The 24,734-nt window shown below is 39.6% G+C and overlaps 1 protein-coding gene and 1 non-coding gene across 8 annotated transcripts in view; both read right to left on the reverse strand.

Moving 5' to 3' along the window:
- The window catches only part of Cdk12 (cyclin dependent kinase 12), a 76,886-nt gene that overhangs the window by 9,928 nt on the left and 42,224 nt on the right, over positions 1-24,734 (reverse strand). For 3 of the 7 annotated variants that reach the window (XM_047543366.1, XM_047543367.1, XM_047543365.1), the window contains exons 10-16: positions 23,773-23,889; positions 23,191-23,322; positions 21,170-21,381; positions 19,468-19,920; positions 14,597-15,014; positions 2,230-2,333; positions 1,698-1,791 (exon numbers count right to left, since the gene is read on the reverse strand). In XM_047543366.1, the coding sequence (XP_047399322.1) occupies positions 2,330-2,333; positions 14,597-15,014; positions 19,468-19,920; positions 21,170-21,381; positions 23,191-23,322; positions 23,773-23,889 (1,336 nt within the window). In that variant the 3' untranslated portion in view covers positions 1,698-1,791; positions 2,230-2,329. Of the gene's footprint in view, positions 1-1,697; positions 1,792-2,229; positions 2,334-11,738; positions 15,015-19,467; positions 19,921-21,169; positions 21,382-23,190; positions 23,323-23,772; positions 23,890-24,734 lie in introns of those variants that run through there. The other 4 variants (XM_047543363.1, XM_047543362.1, XM_047543368.1 and 1 more) reach the window with 3 other exon arrangements.
- On the reverse strand, positions 22,603-22,706 carry LOC124981490 (U6 spliceosomal RNA). The gene has a single exon (XR_007108012.1). It is a non-coding gene; the product is annotated as a U6 spliceosomal RNA (small nuclear RNA).

The following is a 24,734-nucleotide window of genomic DNA, read 5'->3' on the forward strand; positions in this document are numbered from 1 at the left end:
TTTCTGGCTCAGAGCCTAGAGGTATCCTGAGTATACTCCAGTCACTCAGGCTGCACACATCTACTAGACTGTCATTAGTTCTTCAGGTCTGTGCTGGAGATGATGGGGTGACTCACTTTCAGTCTCCAGCCCCCCAACACTTTCTCACTAACAAAGACACTTGGAATACTTGTAGGAGATTTTTTCCCCTGAAAACCATAGACACCCGACCCTCTGGGCCAGAAAGCAATTGTCAGGAGTCAAGGGGACAATGGGGTGGACAGCTGGAGCCTGTTACATCCTAAAGGAGAGAGCACCTGTGTGAAGTGCTCAGTGCCTGGAGATAGGGCTTTCTAAGCACAACTGGGAGTGCACTGAGATAGCAGGCCACTAAGGCAGTGTTTAGGGTCTCAAGCCATTTTAAAGGAATAACAAGTGGTTCCAGCTATTCTTCTGGCTCCTTGGTCCTTAGCTCTCAGGCTCTCTGTGGGTGTCTCTGACAGGTCAAGGGTAAAGAGTGCCCTCATCCAAACTATCTGCTAAGGTGTGAGTTTTAATTGGTCAGCAGTGCCCTCGTGTGGCAAAAACCAAGATTGCAGCTACCCAACTGGTAGGGTTGCTTTGAGGAATAGTATATCCTGGTTGACAAGGTTGAGTTGTAAATATTGGTACTCTCTGTGCCATCAAGGTAGCCCAAACATATGTACTACATGACTACTTCCAGGGACATTTCCTGCTTTCTAACATCTGCTTTAGCCCTCTTATCCACCCTGTTTCACTTGCTCCACTTCTAACTCAAAGCATCTGCCCCAGGGGAAGCAGCACCTTCCTCAGCAAAGGTGCTTATTTGGGAGTGCTGTTTGAGCTATCTGGGTTGCAGGTATAAGAGGGGCACTGCTGAGAGAGGAGGCCAAGGGTCAAGAGGAAAAGATGATGTCTCTCCAATACCTAGTAGGCAGGAAGATGTTCTGACCCCCCCTGTCATTCTCTAAAAGCTCCAGAGGGGAGCTGACACCCAAATTCCAGAACAGCAATATCCAATGGCTGATTCTTCCCTACAGTCATCCATTATCCATTTCCAAGGGAGATCTGGGAATAAGTAGAGACAGAAAGACTCTGGGAGCCTAAGATCTTAATCCTGGGAAAGAGACACCAAATAAAACACCTTTCCCTGAAAAGATATAGGTACTCTCCTAATATGTACATCTTGGGCTTCAGACTTCCAGCTCTCAAGAAAAGAATGTTCTATCATTAGACCCTTCCCCTCCAGTATCAAAGATCATCTGTTTACTGGTCCTTTTCCATACCCACCAAATGGGGGGAAATGTTCTGAACTACAGAAAAAGAAATGGACATTTGATAGTAGGAGGGACTCTGAATTGAAGGACTTGGAAGTTATCAAGACAAGGAATTAAGTCTTCTTGTTGGAGGTAATAAAAAACAAAAATACCCCCAGACAAGCCAGACACACTGGCACATGTCTGTAGTTCCAGCTACTTGGCAGGCTACTTAGCAAAGATCGCTTGAGCCTAGAGGTTGAGAGCCAGGCTGGGCAACATACTGAGGCCTAGTGTCAAAAAAAAAAAAAAAAAAAAAAAAAAAGGAATTACTCTCAGAAAGAAATATAGCCCTATTTGGGATTAGGGGGCGCAGGGGGAGCAGCACACCTACCACCAGGGAAGGAGGATAGGGGTGGGCACTGGAGCCAGGTGACCCACCTGCTTTGGGCATTGGGGATGGAGGAAGCAGGCTGCAGGCATCTACTTCTGGTATCTCACACAGTGTTTGGACAGGTGCAATCTCCCACTGAACCTAGAAAGGAGGTGAAAAAGCTGGTTAGAGGAAGGGAGAGGGACAGCACTGCTCTATCTTGACTTGAAGGAATAGAAAATAGCTTTTGGGGAAAGAAGAAGTATTGTGTGTATGATGGGGTGGTGGGTGAGTGGGGCAGTCATTCTAGAGAAGAGGGCTGAAAGTGAGTAACAATTTCAGTATGGAGGAATATCCATTAATGTAGCTGGCCAGGAGGAAACAACAGGAATGAAATGACTGCTAGTGCCAAGAAAGGGAGTCACTCATTCTAGCTGGAAGGAAGAATTTGTTAACCAGAATGTGGTCAAATTAAAAAGCTAAGGAAACTCCTCTGGAGATCTCTGGGGCTGAGAAACTTCACTAAGACCAGAGTGCAGTGAGACTGGGGTATTCCATTTAAAAGCAGATGGTGGCCTCTGATTGGCCTTAGGTCCCTACCTGGCATTTAGTTCTGTGGAAGAGACTGAATTTGCCAGGTTCTGAATGCAAGGTGTCTGATGGACGTCACTGAATTCCTCAGGGGCCACCCCTAGTGCTGTCACCTGTAAAGGAAAATGACATGCTACATTAGACATGACACAAGGGACTAGACACCAAAGAGGGTCTTTGGTCTTTAACCTAGGGAGCATGGGGTTGGTAGATAACAGAAATAGTGGTGGTTGCCATTTCTCCAATTTCTTCAAACCTGAATTCCCCATGAACCTTAAGAATGTTCCCAGAAAGTTGCAACGTTTCCAGATTTGTCTCCCCAGAACAGGCTACCAGATTGATATATAATCATAGTCCCTGTATTCAGAGATAGGAAATTCAACAGAAATAGAAGTAAGGAAACCCAGAATTATAAAAGACAATGGAGGTTAATGGCTCATATAAAGTTTAGGCAAGAAGGTAACTTGGAGGAGATCACCCAATTTTAGATCAGATCACCAGCTTGGATTTGAGACCCTCTTGTCCATCACAGTTTCTTTGAGAAGGACTCTGAGGCACAAAAGGGTCTTGACTATAAAGCAGAAAGGCTTGTAGGACAACAGACTTGATGCAATTTGGGCAAGTAGGTCTATCATACATTTCCCTGGCAGAAACAAATTTGCATGGGAACCAACACCATATTTCCCCTATGCTATCAACTAGGGCATGATGGACAAAAATGTAAAGAATATGTACTGGGATCTGTCTGTCATCCTCATTCATTTTGCAGATCCCCTGCACCCCCTGCCAACCTAGATCCATAACTCCAAGCTGTCCAGTCGTGCCTTTCTCCCTTCAGCATTGTCCTCTCTGCTCATTGGTGGCTCCCAATTTCATATGCTCAGAGAAAGCAAGTGATGGAACTGTGGATATACCCAGGAGGGTTCCAAGAGGGGAAGTGAGTCTCAGTCCCAGAGCAAGATGACTTACAGAACCTGCCCTGCAGATTAGACAACTGAGCATACTATTTTCGGTTTAGCCCACCATGAGGCACACTACCTTCCAAACAACTCAACACTAAAAAAAAAAAAAATTAAAAAAAAAATTAAAAAAGTAAGGAAAGGAGAGGGGAAGAGCCCCCTCTCCACCCACCACGACTTTCCTGTTATCTCAGAAAGTATGTTGAGTTCTCTAATTTATTTTTATTTTTTTTTATAAGTGGTCTAATTTATTTAGTGTCATTCAGAGACCCCCGCTTCTACCTTAGTTTTCTAGAAGATTAAATATGTTTTCTTTCTTCCTTTCTTTTTACTAATTTCCCCCATTATTTTTGGAAAAAAATAAATGCCACGAACCTGTGGTAACTTTTCTGACACCTCCTGCTTAAAACCTAAAAGGTCAGAAGGAGGATTCTTTACAATATAGCTGTATCGTAATGCAAAGGAGTCTGAGTTGAGATTTAGGGTGAATTCCTCTTGTTGCCTTTGAGATTCTATTCCACCATTCTATAGAGATGATGGCTAAGCACTCTGAAATTTGGAAGGATTCTGAGGGCATCAGGGTCTTTGGCTGCGGCTGCCACTTGCTTCCCAATGAAAAGGAACTCTAATAAAAAGTACTTGTACAATTTACATGTCATTGAGATATATCCTTTAAGATATAAATACAAAAAAGTCTAGGTTTTCTATTAATGACTTTTAAATCTACTTTTCCCCCTCAATCTCTGTCCCTTCCCCCTCAAAAAATCTCACAGCTTCCTTTTCTGAGGATGCACAGGGTCCTCAGGACTAGGTGATCTTAAAGTTGGAGGCTCTATATTCATATAGGTTATGATTCTGGTCTCTTGGATCTAGTACTAGCTGGTTATACTAACTGAGATTGTGGGTGAGGCACTGTGCATCCTTAAATCTGTTTCCTGTCCTGTAAACTCAGAGGCTGGATTACATGAACCTCTTTTCTAGCTCTGGCAATCTATGATTCTCTAAGAGAGAAGACACAAGTATCCATGCATCCAAAGTGAAATATTCCTGCCCTTCACACCTCTCTGGACCACAGTAGAGAGAAGGTCCCCTGTAGATGCCTGCCTTTTCTTCTGCAGGCTTAACTGAAGGGACAAGTGAGACCCAGTAGGAGGCCTTCCTTTAAGTGCCAAACCCTTTCTATTAGGAGGAAATTAAGTAAGGAGAGGCTCTAACTCTGACCCTGAATCTTGATAAATAAAAGACAGAAGGCAGGTATGGGGCAGGGAGGAATATGATAAGCATGTCCCCACTTCAGATTGGGCACACTTTCAGCTTTGCCCTAGGGAGCCCCCTGTAAGTAGTAGCTTCTGATCTAACATAACTATGTAAATGGGAAGAATAGGCAAAGGACATGTAAATAATCCACAGCATTGACATCAATGTCCAATCAATACCCACACACTACTGTTCATCCTACTTTAAGCCTATAGGTACCTATAAGAAGCCATGGTGGCGAGGGGACACACCATTCCTGACTTCCTCCTTCCCAAAGTCGAAAAGAAGAGACAGTGAGACAGGAGCTACTTGGCTTCCTATAAATTGTTTTGTCCTTCCTCACAGCTGCAATCAGAAGCTAAGGGCTCCCGCAGGCCTTGTTCTGATCTGCTGCAGGCGATGGAGGGTTTTTGAAACGGAGAGGACTTGGCTGCAGCTCCATTTCAGCTGCCGCTGGGGCTGGCTAATGGGCTCATTCGGGAAGACCCCCGCCTGCCGCACTAAAGAGTCCCCTGCCGACCCCCTCCCCAGTCCCAACCCAATTAATAAATGGGGGCTCCCACTTTATGGCTCTAGGAGCAGGAACCAGAGATGCAAATGACCCCCAGGGAGGGACAGGAAAAGGCCTTCCAAGAATCAAGCCAGAGAATTGTGCATCCACAGGCACATGCTGCCACAGGCTAGTCATATCCCATTTTCAAGGCATTAAAGGGGAAGAAATTGACAAACCAAAACCAAAAAAATAAATTTTCTTTCCCAGATCCAGAGTAGACTAGCCTTCTTGAAGTTTGTGGGCACACCTCAGCAATGGGACTCTCTTGCCTGGTTCTCTAACATGAAATGGGTGGGGTGCAGGTTACACCATCTGGACACACTGCATGCTCCACTGTTCTCCAGGGACAGAGACTCCTGCTAGACTGCAATACTGAACACAGGCACACCCATCAGTTGGCTAATAAATGCTTATTCCTTAAAAAACAAAGCTGCCTCTTGCCAAACTTTCATCATCAGCAGCAGCAAATGTGTCCTGGGATCATCATCTGGAGGCCATCTTTGTCTTTTCCCCTCACATCCAAAACTATGAGCAAGCCTAATTTCTATGGACCCCCTTCTTCTGATTTCCCTTTTCTTAGTCTAGTGCAGGCCTTACTACCTCAGATGTGGGCAAGAACAACATTCTACAGAACTCTGCAGTGGCATAGTCCTTGGCATAAGTTTCACCTCATCATGCTCAATTCTCTGTTACTGTTTACCAAATCAAATTCCAACTCCTCATTCAGAGGGACTGGAGATGTGGTTCAGTGATAGAGCATTTGCCTGGCATCTATCAGGCCCTAGATTCCCCACACCACAAAATAAACAACAACAACAAAAATCCCAAACAAAAAAACCACACAGCTCCAATTCCTCAATTCAGGCCAAGAAGATTGCACCTCCAATATCATTTCCTAACACCCCTTTCCCATACCATCTTAGACAGTCAAATCATTTCCCTCTGCACAAAATACATTTCCATGTCTCCTTGCTCTGTTCACCTTTCTTTCACTTTAAAAGAATTGTTTCCAATTAACTCCACTTTTTCTAATTATTTGCTTTGGCTTCCTCTTGTTAGTATACTCTTACTTTATAACTTGCCTTAATATGCTGACTTAAAAATATGGATCCCCATTCCCCACCCAAGCATAAGACTCATCTCTCACACTTGGCTCAGAAGCTTCCTAAAAGTGGGACCTCCCTTCAACCTCCTCCTACTCCCAGATCTACTATACTCAGAACATAACTCTGCTAATGATTTTACCCCTCCCCACTGAAGCAGTCTTCATGATATAACTCCTGGGATATTATACCAAACAACCAAGAGGCATACAATCTTAACCTGTCCATTTTCAGATTCCTACCTGCCCAAACTTAACACTATTCAAAATCACAAATTGTTTCATGACTTCAAGATGTTATGAATAAACAAAAATCTAAAAAAATAAAAGTACAGTCACCAAAGAAATTTATCTCCTTGATTCATAGTGTAAACGCTATTTTCTCTGAGGACACCTTAGGATGAAAAGGTCTTATTTTGTTCTCTTAAGATTAATCCTATATTCTTGGTTCATGACTTGACTTTCTAGAATGAAAATCAATCTCAGTGCCAAGAGTAAGCTTGCTCACTATCAGACCTGTCTCTGATCATCGTTTTATGAAGTCTCTAGGAATGGAGAAGTTAGTCACCTTTCAATTGTCTGGTTCCTTAGATTAACCTGAATCTCAAATGCTGACTCTTCATTTCCTCTAGGTTAGTCCTGTGTGGTAAGAAAGGAAAAAGTGGTCTACCATTTCTCTTTATCTTCTATATATTGCTCAGAACAATAAAAGGGATGTCTTTTCTTTCCAGTCCTTGGCCTCAAGATGCCTAAGAATTAAGACACTAAAAGTAAAGCCCTTAATACAGTGCCTGACACATAGTAATACTTAAGGTTAATTTGCTTTTTCTTCTTTCTTCCAACACCAGTTTGTCCACCTTTCTAAAATTCTTTTTATACTGGCCAAAGATGGCATTGAACTAAACAAACTAATGTCCTTTTGTAGCACAAACATTCTGGAACTCTGTTTTGTCTGCTTTTCTATGCACTGCCCTCATTCATCAAAAATAAGGGGAAGAGGAATAACATTAGTTTCCAGGTTGACCTAAAATATATAAAGTACTTGGAGAGTCTTAAAACTTGAAAAATACAATTTTACCATGATGACCTTTTCTTACTCCTGAATTATCCTCTTCAACTAGGTAGCTAACAGTGCTAAGCAAATGTCTCACAAGTTATTTGCTTAATATTGTTTATATTCTCTATTTTCTGTAGAAAAAATGTCTTTAAACTATGCCCCAGCTTAAGGGTTCTAGGCCCATCCTCCAACCCTAAAGATAATACTCCTGTGAATCAAGGGTAACTCTTTACTCACAGAGGTACCTTAGTGGAACCTCTAGAGCAATCACCCCCTAAAATTCACTAGCCCAACCATAATTTTTCTTTCCATCCCATAATTTTTCTTTCCATCCCATATCCCTCTCTTTCTGCAGACCAGCTACCAGACTGATCTATTTCTCCCTTCTTACCCTTATTTCTGCCTCCTTATATTGCTTCATTTATATGTGACCTTAGTCCTTTAAAAGAAATTGCAATTAGTGCAAAGTCAAACTTAGAAGTTCCTGAATTAATTAAAGAGACCAGGCTCTTAAGTTTTCTCTAAGTTTAAAATTTTATCCTGTTTTCCCCAGGCAGGAATACATTTAAAATTGCATTAGTATGGTGCAATTTTTTGTCTGTAAGCTGATCCTCACCAAGGATGTTGCTCATTAGGTATTGTTGAAGTTCTGAGACATAGAAGGGAGAAGGATCTCCTCCCAGAGACAATCCATCAGATAGGCCCCTCAGGTAGAGAAGAAACGATCCAAGATCCAGACTTTGTTCTTCACTTAGCTTACAACAAAGTGTTTGTGATCTTTTTAAAGGCTTTTTCATGCTGCCTTCCTCAAGGATGGTTTAGCATAGATAAAATATCCCTTATTGCTTTGGAACTATCAATACTCTCCTTAGTTTACAACTATGCCAGAGCAAGACATAAAAAAACTACTTCCAGATCCAAGGGAACCTATTTCTAAATTAACTGACTTCATGGCTATATCCTCTCATTCCAAAGAAGTATTTTATAAAGCTGAGGACTACATGATGAGAAAACTTCACTAACAATTACCCATCTAGAGGGTATTAAGGACTAACTCCACATTAGCCTCTTCATTGCAAACTCAGATGACTAACTTTTGAGATAAGAGATATGAGAGCAATCCAGTGGTCAAAGCATTTTAGCATCCAAAGTGATTAATCACCAGGGCAAAAAACCCCGTAGGCCTTATCGGTTTTCTCTTGGATATCAGTCTTTTTTTCATCAAGCTTTACTTCCCACAGACACCATCTGCAACTGAACTTAGAAATGTTACAAGCAGAAGCAACAATTTCAGCATAAGGGAGAACATGATAAAGAGGTGAAGGTTCAAAGAGGGGAAGCAGGAAAACTGAAAGGACTCCCTGGCTTCCATGACCAGAAAAACAATCTTTTGTGCCCCACATAACATGAATTAAAAGCTCCTTTCATAGCTCTTGGCTATGAAAGATAGTATGGTTATTTTGCTCTTTTCTACCAACCCATAAGTTGAGGATCTGAATAGATATTTGTCTTCTGAATCACCTCTAAAAGGTGCTTCAAAATGATGAAACAAGGCAGGCGCGGTGGCAAACTCCTGTAATCTCAGGTACTCAGGAGGCTGAGGTAGGAAGATGGCAAGTTTGAGGCCAGCCTGGACAACTTAGCAAGAACTTGTCTCAAAAAAGGAGGGGAGGCGGGGCTGTGGATATAGTTCAGTGGTAGAGCACCCAATCCCCAGTATCACCAAAAAGCCAAAACCCAAAACTAAGACAGCCATAATTAAATACCCAGCAGGATTAAGTAATCAATACCTATGGTAGTGGTTCATCACTCTAGTTGGATGGTGAGTACAGCAAAAACAAGAAAAAAGTGGGTGAATAGGTGAGAGATAGCTACCTACAATTAGAAGTGGTAGAGTACCCCCAATGACTCCTGCAGGTATTATACTCCCCCAAAGTCTTCCAACCCTGACTGGCATACTCTCCCACCTAGAGTGTTCACAAGGCTGTAGAAAACACTAGAGGAGTTCCTCCAGATGAAAAATGCCATACGCTGGACAAGAAAATCTACCAAAGTGCCCAGGAATGCTCACCTTGCCTCTCAGAACAACCAGAACACTTGGCAGTCCCTCTCCCTTGGAATGGTAGCATATTTCCTCACTGACGAATTCCCCCTTGCATTCCACTTAGCCCTTGCAAATAACTATACTGTGAAGTCACTCAAAAGCTAAAAAGAGACAAGTTATAGGGTAATCTTTAATAATAAAAACAAAAATTCCAGTTTAGCACTAAGCATTCACTGTTAACTTCTTTGAGGCAGTGGCCTTACCGTACTAAGGATGCTTATCTGGGAGAACAGTGCCTAAGAAATTTAGGTACTGAAAAGTATGGTTTCCTAATCAGAAATGGCCTTGGGTATGATAAAGAAAAATGACCAGGATAGTTAGGTTCTCGGTCTTTAAGCCCAGATTTGAAAAGACAGCCACCACAATGAAGTGAGAACAATATGAGCTCACATCCCTAATCATGAACTTGTAACATATAGATATAAAACTGGGCTGGGGTTGTAGCTCATGGCAAAGCACTTGCCTAGCATGTGTAGACACTGGGTTCCATCCTTAGCACCACATAAAAATAAACAAAATAAAGGCATTCTATGTACAACTACAAAAAATATTGATGTAAAACTAATTATTTTTTTTCTGGAGACTAACCCAGAACACCCGATTCCAGGAACAGGAACAATCTTGAGCTCTCCATTCTCCTGGGTAAACAGGACATGACTTAACCCAAAGGTAAGGCAACACCAAAACTGAAGATTCAAAAACAAGCTGGCAAACCCAATCAGCAATTTTTAAATTCAACTTCCTCCTAATTCCCCTTGTTCTCGTGTACCCCTTGAACTTGTACAAATTGTTTGCCCCACTTAAAACTTCCAGATACTTATCCTCCTATTCCTTTCTCCTGATGGCTTTTATCTGTCCATTGCCTATTGTCATAACTACCAGGATTGTAGTACAGGAGAAAATTTATCCTCAGTGTTCTAAACCATTAAAGGGTAGGGAAAATAATTCTCTGCTCAGGTGGAGATAGAAAAGATTTTAGAAATAAAATTTTGCTTTTTTGGTATTGGGGATTGAACCCAGGGGCACATAACCACCGAGCCACATCCCCAGACTTTTTTTGAGCCAGGGCATTGCTAAGTTGCTTAGGGTCTAAATTGCTGAGGCTGACCTTGAACTTGAAGATCCTCCTGCCTCAGCCTCCTGAGTTGCTGGGATTACAGGTGTGTGCCAACTTGATTTTGGAAACAATAGGGACTTTAACCTTTAAACAACACTGATTCACTTCCTAGATTGGCAGTGTATCAGGAAATCTCAAGAGCTACTAGGTACACTAATGCCCATCCTGACCCTGCTGTATAACGCCATGGGAACTGGGTTGGGGTGGGATGGTGGGGAACCTGGTTTAAGAGACTATTCTTTGGATCTAAACAGCTTCTTACCAACTTCCCTTGAAGATTGTTGAGCTCAAACCCACTTACCTCTCCTGTCAGGAGGAGTTAGGGTACATGAAGCTCAACTCTTTTGATGGCTTGGTGCCACCAATATTTGTGTAACTGTTTAGTTCTACTTTTAAAAAAAAAAAATCATGTTTTATGAATTTCCCTAACTCTTTTTATTTTTATTTTTTTATTCTCTAGTTTCTAGTCTAGTTTTTTCAAGCACCTCTTCAAAAACCCTGGGAAAGTTTTTTGGTAGTTTGAGTCTATAGCGATTTTGAGACAGAGAACCCCTAAGATAAAGTGGAGGAAAAATGTTCTTTATACACAATTAGATATGCTCAGAAGGTACAGAAATTAGAAGTAAATGCAATGGAGCAAAAGTGGTATAGTAACAGGAAATATTTAATTTTCCAATCTCCACTTTCCATTTTTATAAACTGAAAGAAAAAATTTAATATATTACAAAATATCTGTACATAGACAAGGTACACCCAATGGGGGGGGGGGGGGCAAAAACAAGAGAGAGAAAGGAATACAGTGTCAGGAACCTATAAATCAGGGAGAATGAGGTGGCAACTGACACTTTACTGATGCAGCATTCTCTCTCAAAACCTGCTGGTAACCATTTTAGCACTGTAACTATATATGCATATTATATACACACACACATACAAGTGGTTGGGTGATGTCTATGGCATAAGCTAACAGAAGTCCTACTTACAAATTTGTGCTAACTGCCCTGCTTTAAACATTTAGATCTGATGTTGTTTTCAAATCCTTATGGTTCCTATGGACAGTTGAAGAAAATACTAAAGAAACTGGGTCAAGCAAATTTGTTTTCAAAATCATGGTCAAACCAGTTTTGCCTCTCATTCACGAACAGAATCAGATTTCTCATCTGTTCAAAGTAATGTATTTAATAGACTTAATATCTTCCATGGTACAATAGTTAAGACAAAATCAAAACCACTTTAGAATGGAATTAATCGGATTTGTAACTTTCCAATAGTCAAGTTGAAATTCAGCCAAACCTTTACTTCCATCATGTTTATAGATAACATAAGCTGAAAATTATGAAATACCTTTTCTTCCTCCACACAGATTCCAGGATATTTAAATGAGATCTTTTTCCCCTCTGCTTTTAGAACTAGTCAAAAATTCCCATTTTTTTTTTTTCCCATTTTAGAGGTTAGACTCCCAAAATGGGGGTGGGGGTGAGATGGGACCATACATACACATACACACATTCACACACACACACATACACACACACACACACGCCCTTCCCTATCAGGGATGGGGGAATGGAAGCTTAAGTATATTATTTAGAATATTTGGCATAATTAAAAATAAGGAGTGGGAGAGGGGAGGGAAAAACATTATTGGTGACTGCTGATAACCAAAATACAATGAAAAATATAGAGAATTTTATTCATATTTGATGGGAAAACAATTCTTTTTTTCACTGAACAGATACTTTAAAAAGTATCCTGGGCTCAGCTCCTTTAATCAAAAACAGGGGAGGGGTGCCCAATACCTCAAATTCAAATATTGTAAAATACAAAGGCCCACGTCTGAGGACTAAGTCAACAGACAAGAGGTTTAGATGAATTTTAATGCAATTTACTGATAGTATATCAGTGTGCCTACCAAATCTAATTTGACACACTGGTTTAAAAAGTCATAAGCCAAAATGGCTAGAAGGTTCTCTTATTAATCAATGTTTGGCCCTGAGGGCCAGGCCAGACCAAAAACCAGAGAATAATAAACAAATACACACACCAATATCTACCTATTTCAGTAACAGGGGAAAATAATCTTCATGTACGTATCTGAAGAGGGTTCTTTTTTTCATTTAAGTTTTTTTTTTAATTAATGCACCTTTCTGTCATAAGTAGATTTTATTTTTTAATATAAGAACTTGGCATTGAAACATGAAACTTCACTTTAGCTTTGAAAACTATTCTCCAGATTCTAAAGAATGTTTGCCTTTTCTTTGTAAAAGGGGGTTAACCTACATTTCACAAAGGTCTAAGTCTGTGCAGATAAATTATGACATGTATCTGTTTTTAAAATACTCCATATGCTGGTACTCTTAGAAATGGAAGCCAGAATGAGAAGCCTCCCAAGTTATCCAATCCTGAGAGTTTTTCTCTTTTCCATTTCCTGCTTATGATAAAGCAAAGTTCTTGCCAGGATGTCACATTTTAACCCTTTTACCAAAACCAAAACCAAAAACCAAATCTCTCTGGAGGAAAATCCCTAAATAATTGAAAGGCTATACATGCTGGGATGTGTACATGTCAATACTGTTTTTTCTTTTTCTTTTTTTTTTTTTCACAGTATGCTGTTTTTAAATTATTTTTTAAAAAAGGTATCAGGTGTTGATGTATCTTCAAAAAAATACCACCCTAAACTAGGTTACATTTCCATGTATTTTCAGGATTTTTTTCCTCTTTGACAATATCACAATGCTCTGTTTGAAACTTTTTTTTTTCTTTTTTTGACATAAAAATATATGTGTAAACAATACGCTAACTGCTCTTATTAGCCCTCTAGGTATATGGAGGCATCATCTTTATAACCATAGCTCAGCAGCAAAGTCCTAGGCTGTCCACATTTACAAATCAATTTCCCCATCAGAACATGGTTTTTAAAAAACAAAACATTTTAGAATTGAAGAGTTACAGAGAACAATGTAGGAGTTTGAATTTCCTTTCCTTTATTAAAAAAAAAAAATTATTCCAGGTTCTTGGGCATCTCAACCATTTTTTTCCAAACAAATGCCTCAAAAACAGAGAGAGGGGGAAAGAGTGAAGGAGGTAGAGGAGGAGGGGCCAGAGGTAAAAAGAGCGACAGTGTGTGGGGGGGGAGCAGACATGAGATGGAGGGAAAGAAAATGGACAAAAGGAAAGTAACTGGGCAAGTTTACCTACTTGCCCAAGAATGCCACTTTCTACAACCTGCTTTACGTGCAGGGAGAGAGGCATATCTTTTGTCAAAGTGGAGTAAACTTTAAGGATGAGTAATTTATTTGGAAAAAACTTACAGTCAAGATGCTCAATTGGGGGGGGGGGTGTTCACTTAAAAGCAAAAATAGTGAGATGGTGGAGAGGAAGGAAATATTTATTTAAATCAGCCAGGCCACTGTTTCCCTTCAAGCAAAAGCCTAAGAGCAGTTCAAATTTTGTGAACACTATTCTCTTTAAAGGGGAAAATTCTAATTAAAATTCAAAAGAAACCATTTTAAAAAACAAAAACAAAACCAAAACCAACCGAAAACCCAAAAACTTTAAAAAACCAAAGAGAGCCTCTCCTGAGCCATCTCAAAACAAACTGTTCTCTCTTCTGCTCAAGAAGTGCAGGCAATAAGCTAATATAACCTTTACTTTTCAATTTAATGACCCTCTTCCATTTTCTCTATTATATATCCTAGGCAGAGTTGAAGTACATGTTCCGGTTATAGCCCATCCAGGGGGAACTGGTGCCCACATCATTATTTTCTAAGTCGCCTGCTAGTAGCAAGTGAGCAAGGAATACAACGGACAGCTTTGCAGTAGCCAAATGCAGATGATTACCTCGCTCTGGCAAGTGATTTCATTAAAGGTTCAGAGGACTGGATGAAAAGATGGATAGGGAAGGAATCTTTCAGAACACTGAAGTTTCTGGGTTAGTAAGGAACTCCTCTCCCTCTTCCCCCTCTTGGTGGGACTCTTGTAGGCCCCCGATAGAGTTTTCCATAAGTAGAAGACTGAGTTGGGGCCCCCCAGGGAAGGCTTGCTCCTGAGCTGCTGGCCCCAGTGGTTCCTGGCCCCAGCTCCCCATAGTTTTGTAATTTGGTCTCTGCATGTACCACAGAGTTGCTGCTTCCCTCAGCCTTCAGGAATGGTTGCCCGACCACCGAGTGTAATGCTATGGGAACCCTGGCAAAACGGAGGTCCTGGTCCCCTGGGAACTGCACTGACCCTGTGCCCTGGTAACTGCTGGACTCCCCAAGGTGGCTCACAGAGCCTGAGAAGGTCCTGTTCTTCACCAGGGTCTGGACCAAGGATTCTGTCAAGGCTGGACCAGAGTTGCGTTCATCAGTGTCAGTGGCACTGAACCCTGTTTCAGGCCCATCAGTGTTTCCATAAGTCCTGTTTGGATGGGGTCGGGTGGAGTACTCCATTGGTCTCAAGGCCTGGTGCTCATGTGGCAGGTGGCCAGGAGGCTCTGCTTCAGGCTGGGATAAAAGTTGCAGCAAGGCGGCTGTCACGGCGGGGTTCAACTCCTGGGGGGCGCTGGAAAGATCGCCTTCAACCAGAGGGGGTGGAGGTGGCGGCGGTGGAGGTCCAGGGGGTTCAGGGGGCCTCTTCTCTGGTGGAAGAATGTGAGGAGGACATGCTGTGGAAGGGTTACTTCTTTTAAACACCATCTTAAAAATCACATGTGATTATAAACACAAACACACACTCAAGCACACACTGACACACACTGCCCAACATAAACAAATATCAAAACAAGTAATCAGATATATATAGAATAAAATCTTGGGATCAGGGAATTGTAATTTATAAATAAAACCAAGTGATTAAAGTAAGACAGATGCATTCTGGCCTAAACAGTTGGTGATCAGGTTTCAAACGATTGTCCTGATTTTTGTCTGAGATTTCCTCCATTTCCTTAAAGAACTGTTCTAATATATAAGACTGCTGGCAACCTCCCCATCCCTTTTTGCTGTTGGAGCAAAACATTATTGAAAATAAAGCAGTAAGAAAGATGAGAGGGAACAATATACATGCTGTGGTCACATTTCTAGGACATAATCTTGCTGTACAACAGACACCTTGCATGGACTTGGCTAACACATTTACAAAACATTTGATGATATAAGGTTAACCTGAAATAGAACTTAAAGAATATACAGGAAAATGAGATAAAGTGAAACTTCTCATTACCATCATGTATAAAAATACACTTGCTTCTTGAAACTTCAGTTACCTCTCCCCAACTCATATCCTCAAGAAATGGATATTAACCACCACACTGTCATTCAGTTTACTTACTATGTTATAGCTACTATAAAGACTAAAGTACTCTTCTATCATAATTTTCTATTTTGTTTTCCTACCTTCAACATTTTTTCCATGCTATGAAAAAAATCACTATAGTGGTGTCATGCAGAATGGGTTGCTAATAAACATCTGTTTATCCTGGAGACAGTCAAGAACTTAGTCTTCAGAAATGTATTGAATTGATACTACAATCTGCCTTTAGAAAGGTTTTTGTCTTTCTTGAATCACTTCCCCAGACTTTGTTTTTTCTACTGCTGCCTAAATTTGCCTAAGTTTGGCAATCTTTTGGCTGATAATGATCTCCTGCCTTTGGCAGGAGAGGAGACAAGTAAAATGGTGTGAGTTTGAGGACATAAAACCACTAAAAGAAGTACAGTCAGAACAATGCCTTTAGAGAATGGGGAGTCACTCTGCTGAAGAAAAGGCTTAATATTTTGGATATCTCCCAAATGATCAATTTTTCTTTTCCCCATGAAGGCATATTTCAAAATAAACATAACGTGATTCATTCATTATCTGACCTTGGGATGTAAAGTCATTCATTAGACTATTCAAAAAGTTTTTACTTATAAGTAGATATTTTCGTAGCATATTTACCTTGATTATATTTTGTAAATACAATCAGTAAACAAGTCTGCATTCTGTAAGCATGCAGATAAAAGCACTCTGAAAACACTACAAAATTTTTAAGGTTGTGCAGTATTAGGATTAATCAGGTGCTATATGTAACATACAAGCAGGATGACCAATCGTCCCAGTTTTCCTGGGATTGAGGGGGTTTCCACTTGAAGTGTTAAAAAGAAGACAGAACAGGGATGAGTTGTTCACCTCATATGTAGTACCCAAAGAGTTACTTGTTGACTGACTGGTTGGTTGACTAGGTGGCAGGGGAAAATGAATCTGAAGAAAATAATAGCCATGGAAAATCCACAAATTACAAAGCAGATATCCTGAAAAAAGATGGGCTAAATGCAGTATAAGCATCCATGATTTTAGAGCCTTTTGATGTCAACACTACATATCTTTCCACATACAGATATCAAAACCCTTTTTTTTTTTTTTTTTTTTTTTTAGTGAAAGTGGGCTGGGGGAGTACTGGAAATGAACCCAGGGGCACTCTGCCACTGTGCTATGTCTCCAGACATTATTTTTCTTATTAAGTTGTTGAGGCTGATCTTGAATTAGTAACCTTCCTGTCTTAGTCTCTTGAGTCAGTTCCTGGGATTACAATTGTGTGCCACCATGCCAAGCAGTACCTATCAGTATTAAAAGTATTTCAGCGGGCTGGGGAGATAGCTCAGTTGGTAAAGTGCTTGCCTTGCAAGCACAGATCCCTGGGTTCGATCCCCAGCACCGCAAAAAAAAAAAAAAAAAAAAAAAAGTATTTCAGGGCCTGGGGATATAGCTCAGTTGGTAGAGTGCTTGCCTTGAATGCACAAGGCACTGGGTTCAATTCCCAGCACCACAATAAATAAATAAATAAATAAAATCTCTAGATTCTGAAAATAATGACTATAGCAAACACATTTTTAAAAAATGAAAGTATTTTGGGACTCTACATAGACTGGAACACTTTTTTTTTTTAAATACTGAGGGTAAGCAACTTGAAAAATGCGTAATTGCAAAAGTGGGTAAATCTAAACTTATATTCTTTCAGCTATTCAATTTTTCATATTTCAACTCTGCCTTTTATATAGATGTCTGTTTCTCAACAGAACTAATTTGGGGGAATCAAATTCTTTCACACATATAAAATGAAAATTCTATTTCAAAGTAACAAAGCAGATGGATTGTGAAGAACTATTTAATCAAATTTCTTAAAAGAATTAAAAATAAAGTACGAATTACAAATCATATTGCTCTTAAAGTGTTCATGCTGCCAATCCTTAACAGTTCCATGCTAATGGAGGGAGGTATTAAGTAAATATAAAAAATAACTTCAAAACTTTTGACTCATTGAATTTCAACCATCACCCTTTCCCAACAAGTACAGAATAACTAAACAGTAACCAAACTGATAGGTGTCACCTTCTCTTGTTTACACAGTCTGCCCTCTGGTGGAAGTGCTAATGAACAGTGAAATGGTCAAATAAAAGGCATCAGGAGAAATAAGAACACAGGAGACACTGTAGAGACAACTGGATAATCAAGGGGTGACTACAATAATTATTTGTGGCACTTTTCTACTCTGAGATGTAAATCCAGTGATTTCTAGTCATAGGCCAGGTTTTAATCTTAGTTCAATTTCATCATGTGGTTGATAGTATGTTGGCTCAATTCTGGGTAAATTTCTTTCAGTCATTATATTTAATTTGACCCACTTCTTTCAGGTATTTTGATTAGAGCTGAGTTTTAGGAGGGTGCAGTGGGGGCGGGGGTGTCAGAACCTTAGAGATGAGACAAACAAGATTGCTATTTTTTTTTGTACCATGGACTGAACTCAGGGGGTACTTAACCATTGAACCACATCCCTAGCCCTTTTTTATCTTTTATTTAGAGACAGGGTCTTGTTGAGTTGCTTAAGGCATAAGTTGCTGAGGCTGGCTCTGAACTTGCAATCCTCCCGCTGCAGCCTCCTGACCCTGTTTTAATTCTACATAGCTTTATCCAGTTACTCCATGTCCTGGAGTCTCTTAAAACAATTGGAATACAAAACAAAACAAAAAAAATTTGAATCGTGACAGAGTGGCAAAGTGATAAAGAGAAGTATGAGTACATGAGTTTTAGTTTTTGCCTCTCCTAATAATCAGAAGAGGTACCATAGGTGGGTTTATTTAAACTCCCTGGACTGCAGTTTTCCTATCTGTAAAGTAAGGGGTTAATTTTATTATCTTCCAGTTTTAAAAATCTTACATATGAAAAATAGTTTTATGTATTTGATCTCATAACCAGTGAAAATAAAGAATATACTTTCTGCACCATCCTATATGAAATGTGAATGCAGGACCCTAAAGTTGAAGGTTAGTATATCTCTTCAGCCCTTGTGCCTCTTCTTATTCCCCAATTCATGGGGTCTTCATGGACAGTGAAAATTTCCAAAAAGTTGAAAACACTTTCAGAGAAGTAAGATTTTGCAAATAGACTGTAAATCAGAATTGATTAGAGAATTTAAATATCTTTTCCCTCTAATAAACTGCATGTTATGGTCATATGACATTGAAGTAAAACATTCCCTTTTTCACCCCGCCCCCTCCCCTATAATGCTTACTTCCTGAACTGGGGTCCATTCCATTGTCTCTTTCAGGAACATAGATTTAAAGGAATCATTTTTATATGCTATTTTGGGGGGAAAGGAAATGTATGGTATTAATGATCTACTTAGAATCATTCCCAACTTATTCTTCAGAAAATTAAAATGATATTTTATTAGGGTTTTCTTGTCTGTATCTTCCAGGTAAGACTTGTATCAGCATCCACTCCACTAGAAGTAAAGAAGTACAATCTGATAATGGTTTGTTTGGAAGTGAGATTTTCTAGCACAAGTGGCCACCATACACAGTGGTTCAAGATCCATCACTAGCTATGGTTGTGGTTTCCTTGGGAGGAACACGGGGATTTTACTTACCTACATTCTATGAAGTAGAAAAATAACTGAAAGGTGCTTTGAGAAGTTTTGAAACTTAAATAAAAGAAGCTGGATAAGAAATACATCATTTGATGCTATGTTCTCCTGTAGACTAGGTTACAGAAAAACTGCCTTTTATGTGAAAAAGAAAATGTTAGAGATTTTAAGAGGATCAACAGCACCTGAACTCAATGAGATTCATGACCGGTCTGTTTACCTGCTGCCTCCTCCTGTGGCATTGTGGGAGTTCTTCGGGGCCCCTGTGGCCCACTATTCTTGTCACTGTTGTTTTCCTCCAGGTTGCCTGCTGGCTCCTGGGTTTTCATCAGCTGACTCAAGAGAACTGCCAACATATTCTGCATGTCAGCTGGTGTGCTTGAAGCTTCAGGGGTTGTCTGTTCTGCTGAAGGCAGGACCACAGGAGCAGGAGGTGCCTCTTTCAAAGACTCCTCTGGGGCTATGGACTCTGAGTCTTGCTGCTGGGAAGTGGCTTCTGTCAGGGCACTGATAGATTGGTTCAGGGCTTCCAGCTGCTGTTGCATCTCTGGGTTGGAGTGGATGTTAAGCAGCTGTGCCATCTGAGGGATGCTCAGGTCAGTTTGGCTCTGTAGCAGGTTCAATAACACTGCCAATTCACTTTGATTCAGCTGCTGTGTGATGTCACCAAGGCCTGTGGGGATAAAGTGGAGCCAATGTAAGAGAAGGCAAGGGTCAGTGAAAGGCAGACAAGGGCCCTCTGCCTTCTTCAACTAGCAAAGTGACTATATTATTTAAGGAATAAAGTTTTGTTTTGACTATCTCATTTTTCATGCCTTGAACTATCATGATACCATTTGTCTTTCTTTATAATTTGCTTAAATATATAAGGATTAACTAAAACATCTCTGTATTGTGCATAAAAGTGATTTCATTTGAAGGGCTGGGGATGTGGGACTGGGGATATGGCTCATGGTAGAGTGCTTGCCTAATATGTGAGGTCTTGGGTTCAGTCCCCAGTACCCAAAACAAACCAACAAACCAACCAAATATATATATATATTTCATCTGTATATATATATTTCATCTGAATATATATATTTCATCTGTATTCTCTTTTTTTTTTTCTGTATTCCCCTTTATTTGGTGATACTGGAGGACTGAACTCAGGGCCTCGTGTTTGCTAGGCTAGGCAAACCAAATATAACCAAAGGGTTATATTCCTAGGCCACTTATCTATATTTTTCAAGATCAGTGATTTTCAACCTTTACTACACATAAGAATTTCTAGGAAAGATTTTAAAGTTCAGATGCTTCAAGCTTTATCACTAGAGATCTGGCAACTATTTGAGGGTATTTATTTTTAAAGCTTCCTGGATGATTCTAATGTGTAGCCAATGTTGAGAACCACTGTTGGAGGTGAACGAGGAAGGGAAAGTGAATCAGAAAAAGATCTATGGTTCAGAGAAATTGATGGTACTACAGAAAAACTATTTTGTTATGATATTTCAACAGCTTTAGATAGATCAAATAACTATCTACAGAACTAAATACATTCAGCAATTGTGATTTAACACAATTAGATTCTAAGGTCTTATCAAATCTAATGTAGATGGGATTCTAAATCACATGTGTTATAAAGTCATGGATGAATCCTAAATTTTGCTTATCTAATTCACTGGTTTATATCACACATCTAATTAAGACATAATATTCCTTATTTCAAGGACGAAAAATGGTACATCCTAGACTTTCTGAACCATATATACAAAATTTGTCTTATATTCTTTCCAAAAATGAGAATATCAACCTCTGTTCTATTGCCTCACTTGACAAAAACTAAAAAGACACAGAAACATAAACTCCATTCTCCTTGCACATGACCTTCAAAATCTGCCAAAATGTGCTTAATTAAAGCACAAAGATCCCATTCCAGCACTGACCTATTGCATCCCCAGCCCCAGGCTCCACCTTGCCAGGAGCAGGCTGAGGTGGTGCTGGGCTACTGTTCTTCACAGGCTCAGCACTTGTCCCTGAGGTAGTTTCTTTCCGAGAGGCTTTGGATGGAGGTGGCTCTTCTACCACAACACCACTTTGTCGCTGCCTTCGCCGTTTCTTACTCCACAATTCATGGCAATCCTGCCAGTGAGGGAGGCTGGAAAAGGACAAAGCAAAGTAGTGAGTGAATGAAGGAATAAAGGATTAAAATGGGAAAGCAAAGGGCATAGGAAGTGGGAAGAATAAGGAAAACATAGAAATTAGTAGATAGTAGCAATATATAAAGAACCATGGCAGATGACAGTCTGAGGAAATAAAAGTCCAAAAGCCCAAAAGATTTTATACAGTAGGAAATGAGAATCTTGCTAATACTAGGGATACACCTGCTATATAAACTTCCACGTTCTATATATTGCTCTTCCTTGACATACAGGAATAAAGGAGAACATTATTGGTCAAGTTTCAGCTGGGAATAAATAGAAGGATCAAGATTACTGGCTTCCTAATACCTATAAGTCTAAGAAAGGTGGTGGTTTAAATCTTGAAACCATGTAAATACATCATGATTAAATTACTCTGTGCAAAATCAATTTGTGTTATTTGGTCTGTGTGAACTGAAGATAGTTCCTTCCTCTTCCTGTCCACTAAATTTCCATATCTAGACATCAACTTTTTCATATGTAGGGTTTAATACTATGTATTATTTGATGTATTTCCAGACCCCCCATACTCAATAATGCAAACAGTACAAGTATGTCAAATCTTACTAACAATCCCTATAACAGGAGTTCCCAAATTTCAACAAAAAGCTTAGATATTTCAAGTCACATTCAGTGTATTGAAATTCTAGTCCCATAGATGAAGCTGGACATTTCTTTAGAACAATTGGATTTTATTACTACCTAACTCATGTACTAAAATATTATCCATTTCATTAAGACATGCAATCTTTTTTAAGGTAAGAAAATACCCAAAAAAATCTGACACAAAATCTGTAACACTGTCAGTGATAAATTCAGAGATAAAAGACTTCTTTTGTCTGTAGTGCCAGGATCCAACCCAGGTCTTTGCACATACAAGAGAAATGTTCTACCTCTGAGCTACATCCCCAAGCCTAATAAGATTTTTTTATGTTCCAGAATGTGGGAGATGAGTACAGAATCCCTGGAAATCCCACAGAATATAGAAAGTTCATAGGATTATGATGACAGAAAGACACAAAGACCTTATTTTTCAATCAATATGCAACGACCTGACAGTGATGCAAACTATTTGAAATTAGGACTATTCCTCCAAGTATGAGAAATACATGCTCACCACAGATATAGGTGATTCCAGAAGATAGAATGGTTAAGAACAAAGATAAAAGAAATACTTTTAAAATATGGAATGCTTTATGAATTTGCCTGTCATTCTTGTGAGGGGGCCATGCTAATCCCTGTTTCTTTCCAATTTTAGTATATGTACTGCCGAAGTAAGCACTAGAAATACTTTCAAAGAGATTGTAAAGGGCAATATGCTGGGGATCCAGAGACAAAAAAGATCTTGAATTAAATCTAGAACAAATATGATAGCTAAACCTATTCTTTGGTGGGTTTTTTTTTTTTGGGGGGGGGGGTGAGGGGGACTGGGAGTTGAACCCAAGGCACTTTATAGTTGAGTGACAGCGCCAGTCCTTTTTATTTTGAGACAGGGTCTTGCTAAGTTGCTGAAGCTGGCCTTGAACTAGTCCTGCTTTAGCCTCCCAAGTAGCTGGGATTACTGGCATGTGACACCATGCCCAGCTCTATTCCTTGTTAAAAACAGCAAAACAATCTTCCTTATCAACCATAAAACTCAAGGATTCCTCTATATGTGAAACTTACTTAGCCATTTCCAGTTCTTTTTAAAATCCTATTATTTTGAGTTTCTCATATCCTGAGGTCTAGGGGAGGCTTAGGGTCACTACACAGTTACCAGCACTTACTCTGGAGGAGCCATTTTGCTGAGCTCAACATCTTTAAGGAAGTCACTTTGCAGGGTCTGTTCAGCTGTGCAACGCTTGCTAGGATCTAGTGTCAGCATGTGGTCCAATAAATCAAGTGCTGCTGAAGGAATGCTGTGGAAAGAAAAAAAGAAAGGGTTAAGTCTGCAATGATCCCACTGTTCTCAGACCTTTTGTCAAAAGGTCTCTGAATTTCCAGCTTCATGTAAAACTGAGGAAAGGGAGCTAAAAGTTGGCTAATGCAAGCAAACAGATTTGCTCTCACACAGGATTTAAGAGATGCTACAATCCAGGTTAAAAAAAACAAAAATAACAATGCCTTTCTCTCATTCCTTGAAGATCAAAAGGAAGGACGATGAAGAAATTTATTATTTGAAACAAAGCAGTTTTTTATTATCTAAAGCCTTTAAAAAATATGAGGGCTACGATAAAACTGACATACTGTTTAAAAATAAAAAGTTTGCCAGAGTAAACTGGGACAACGATAACTCCACAGGCCAGGAAAAAGTCAAGTCTTAACACAAATCAAACCAAAATTGAGATGTACATTTTTGCCAAACTCACAAAGAAAATTCTTCTCGCAAACGCCTTCTATATTGCTTCTTCGGTTTCATGGTGTTGAAGTAGGGTAGCTTGATAACATCAGGCCACACAGCTGGACAAGGGCTACCACAGAGACGGCTGAAAATGAAACAAAAAAAAGAGTAAAGAAATGAATCAACATCATGTATTCTGGAGGGTCTACAAACAGAAATTATTACTTTCTATAGTGTGAAAACTCTGCTTATTATATTAAAGGGTACGCAGAAAGGTAAAATATGACCTTACTGCTTTAAGGATAGAAAGAACCGGTTATAAGATGAAACAAAATAATGGCATAATAATCCAAAATAATCCACATATTTGGTTTTAAAAAAATAAGAAATTTCCAGTACTGGGAATTGAATCCAAGGGTGCTTTACCACTGAGCTACATTCCTAATTCCCAAGTTTTGTTTTGTTTTGTTGGTGGTGCTAGGAATTGAACCCAGGGCCTAAGGGCCTATGCATGTCAGGCAAACACCCTCCTGCTCAGACACATTCCCAGCTCTTCCTTTTTCCATTTTATATTTTGAGACAGGGTCTTCCTAAATTGTTCAGGCTAGCCTTGAATTTGCAATCCTTCTGCCTTAGCCTCCCAACTCACTGAAATCAAATGTGTGACACAGCACCCGGAATAAAACATGTTTCTAATCCCTCACACAATTTTCACTACCAATTTCATTCTATTCGGTTAGTATTAAGTTGAAATACCAGAAATAGAGTTAATCTTATATAGTCCCTACAGGAAAAGAAAGAGAACACAGCCTACAAGTGAAAAATCTGATAGATAATTGCGAGTTTACTACATAATAATGAGCTATATATTACCTATAAAATGTCTACATTTACCTGTTGAATTCCTCCTTTCAATTTTATCAAGAGGGGAAAAAAGACTTAAATTTCATTCTAACCCCAGGCCTTCCCTAAATCTTCTATTATAGGTTT

This window comes from Sciurus carolinensis, chromosome 3, assembly GCF_902686445.1.
Source record: "Sciurus carolinensis chromosome 3, mSciCar1.2, whole genome shotgun sequence".
NCBI classification, from domain to species: domain Eukaryota; kingdom Metazoa; phylum Chordata; class Mammalia; order Rodentia; family Sciuridae; genus Sciurus; species Sciurus carolinensis.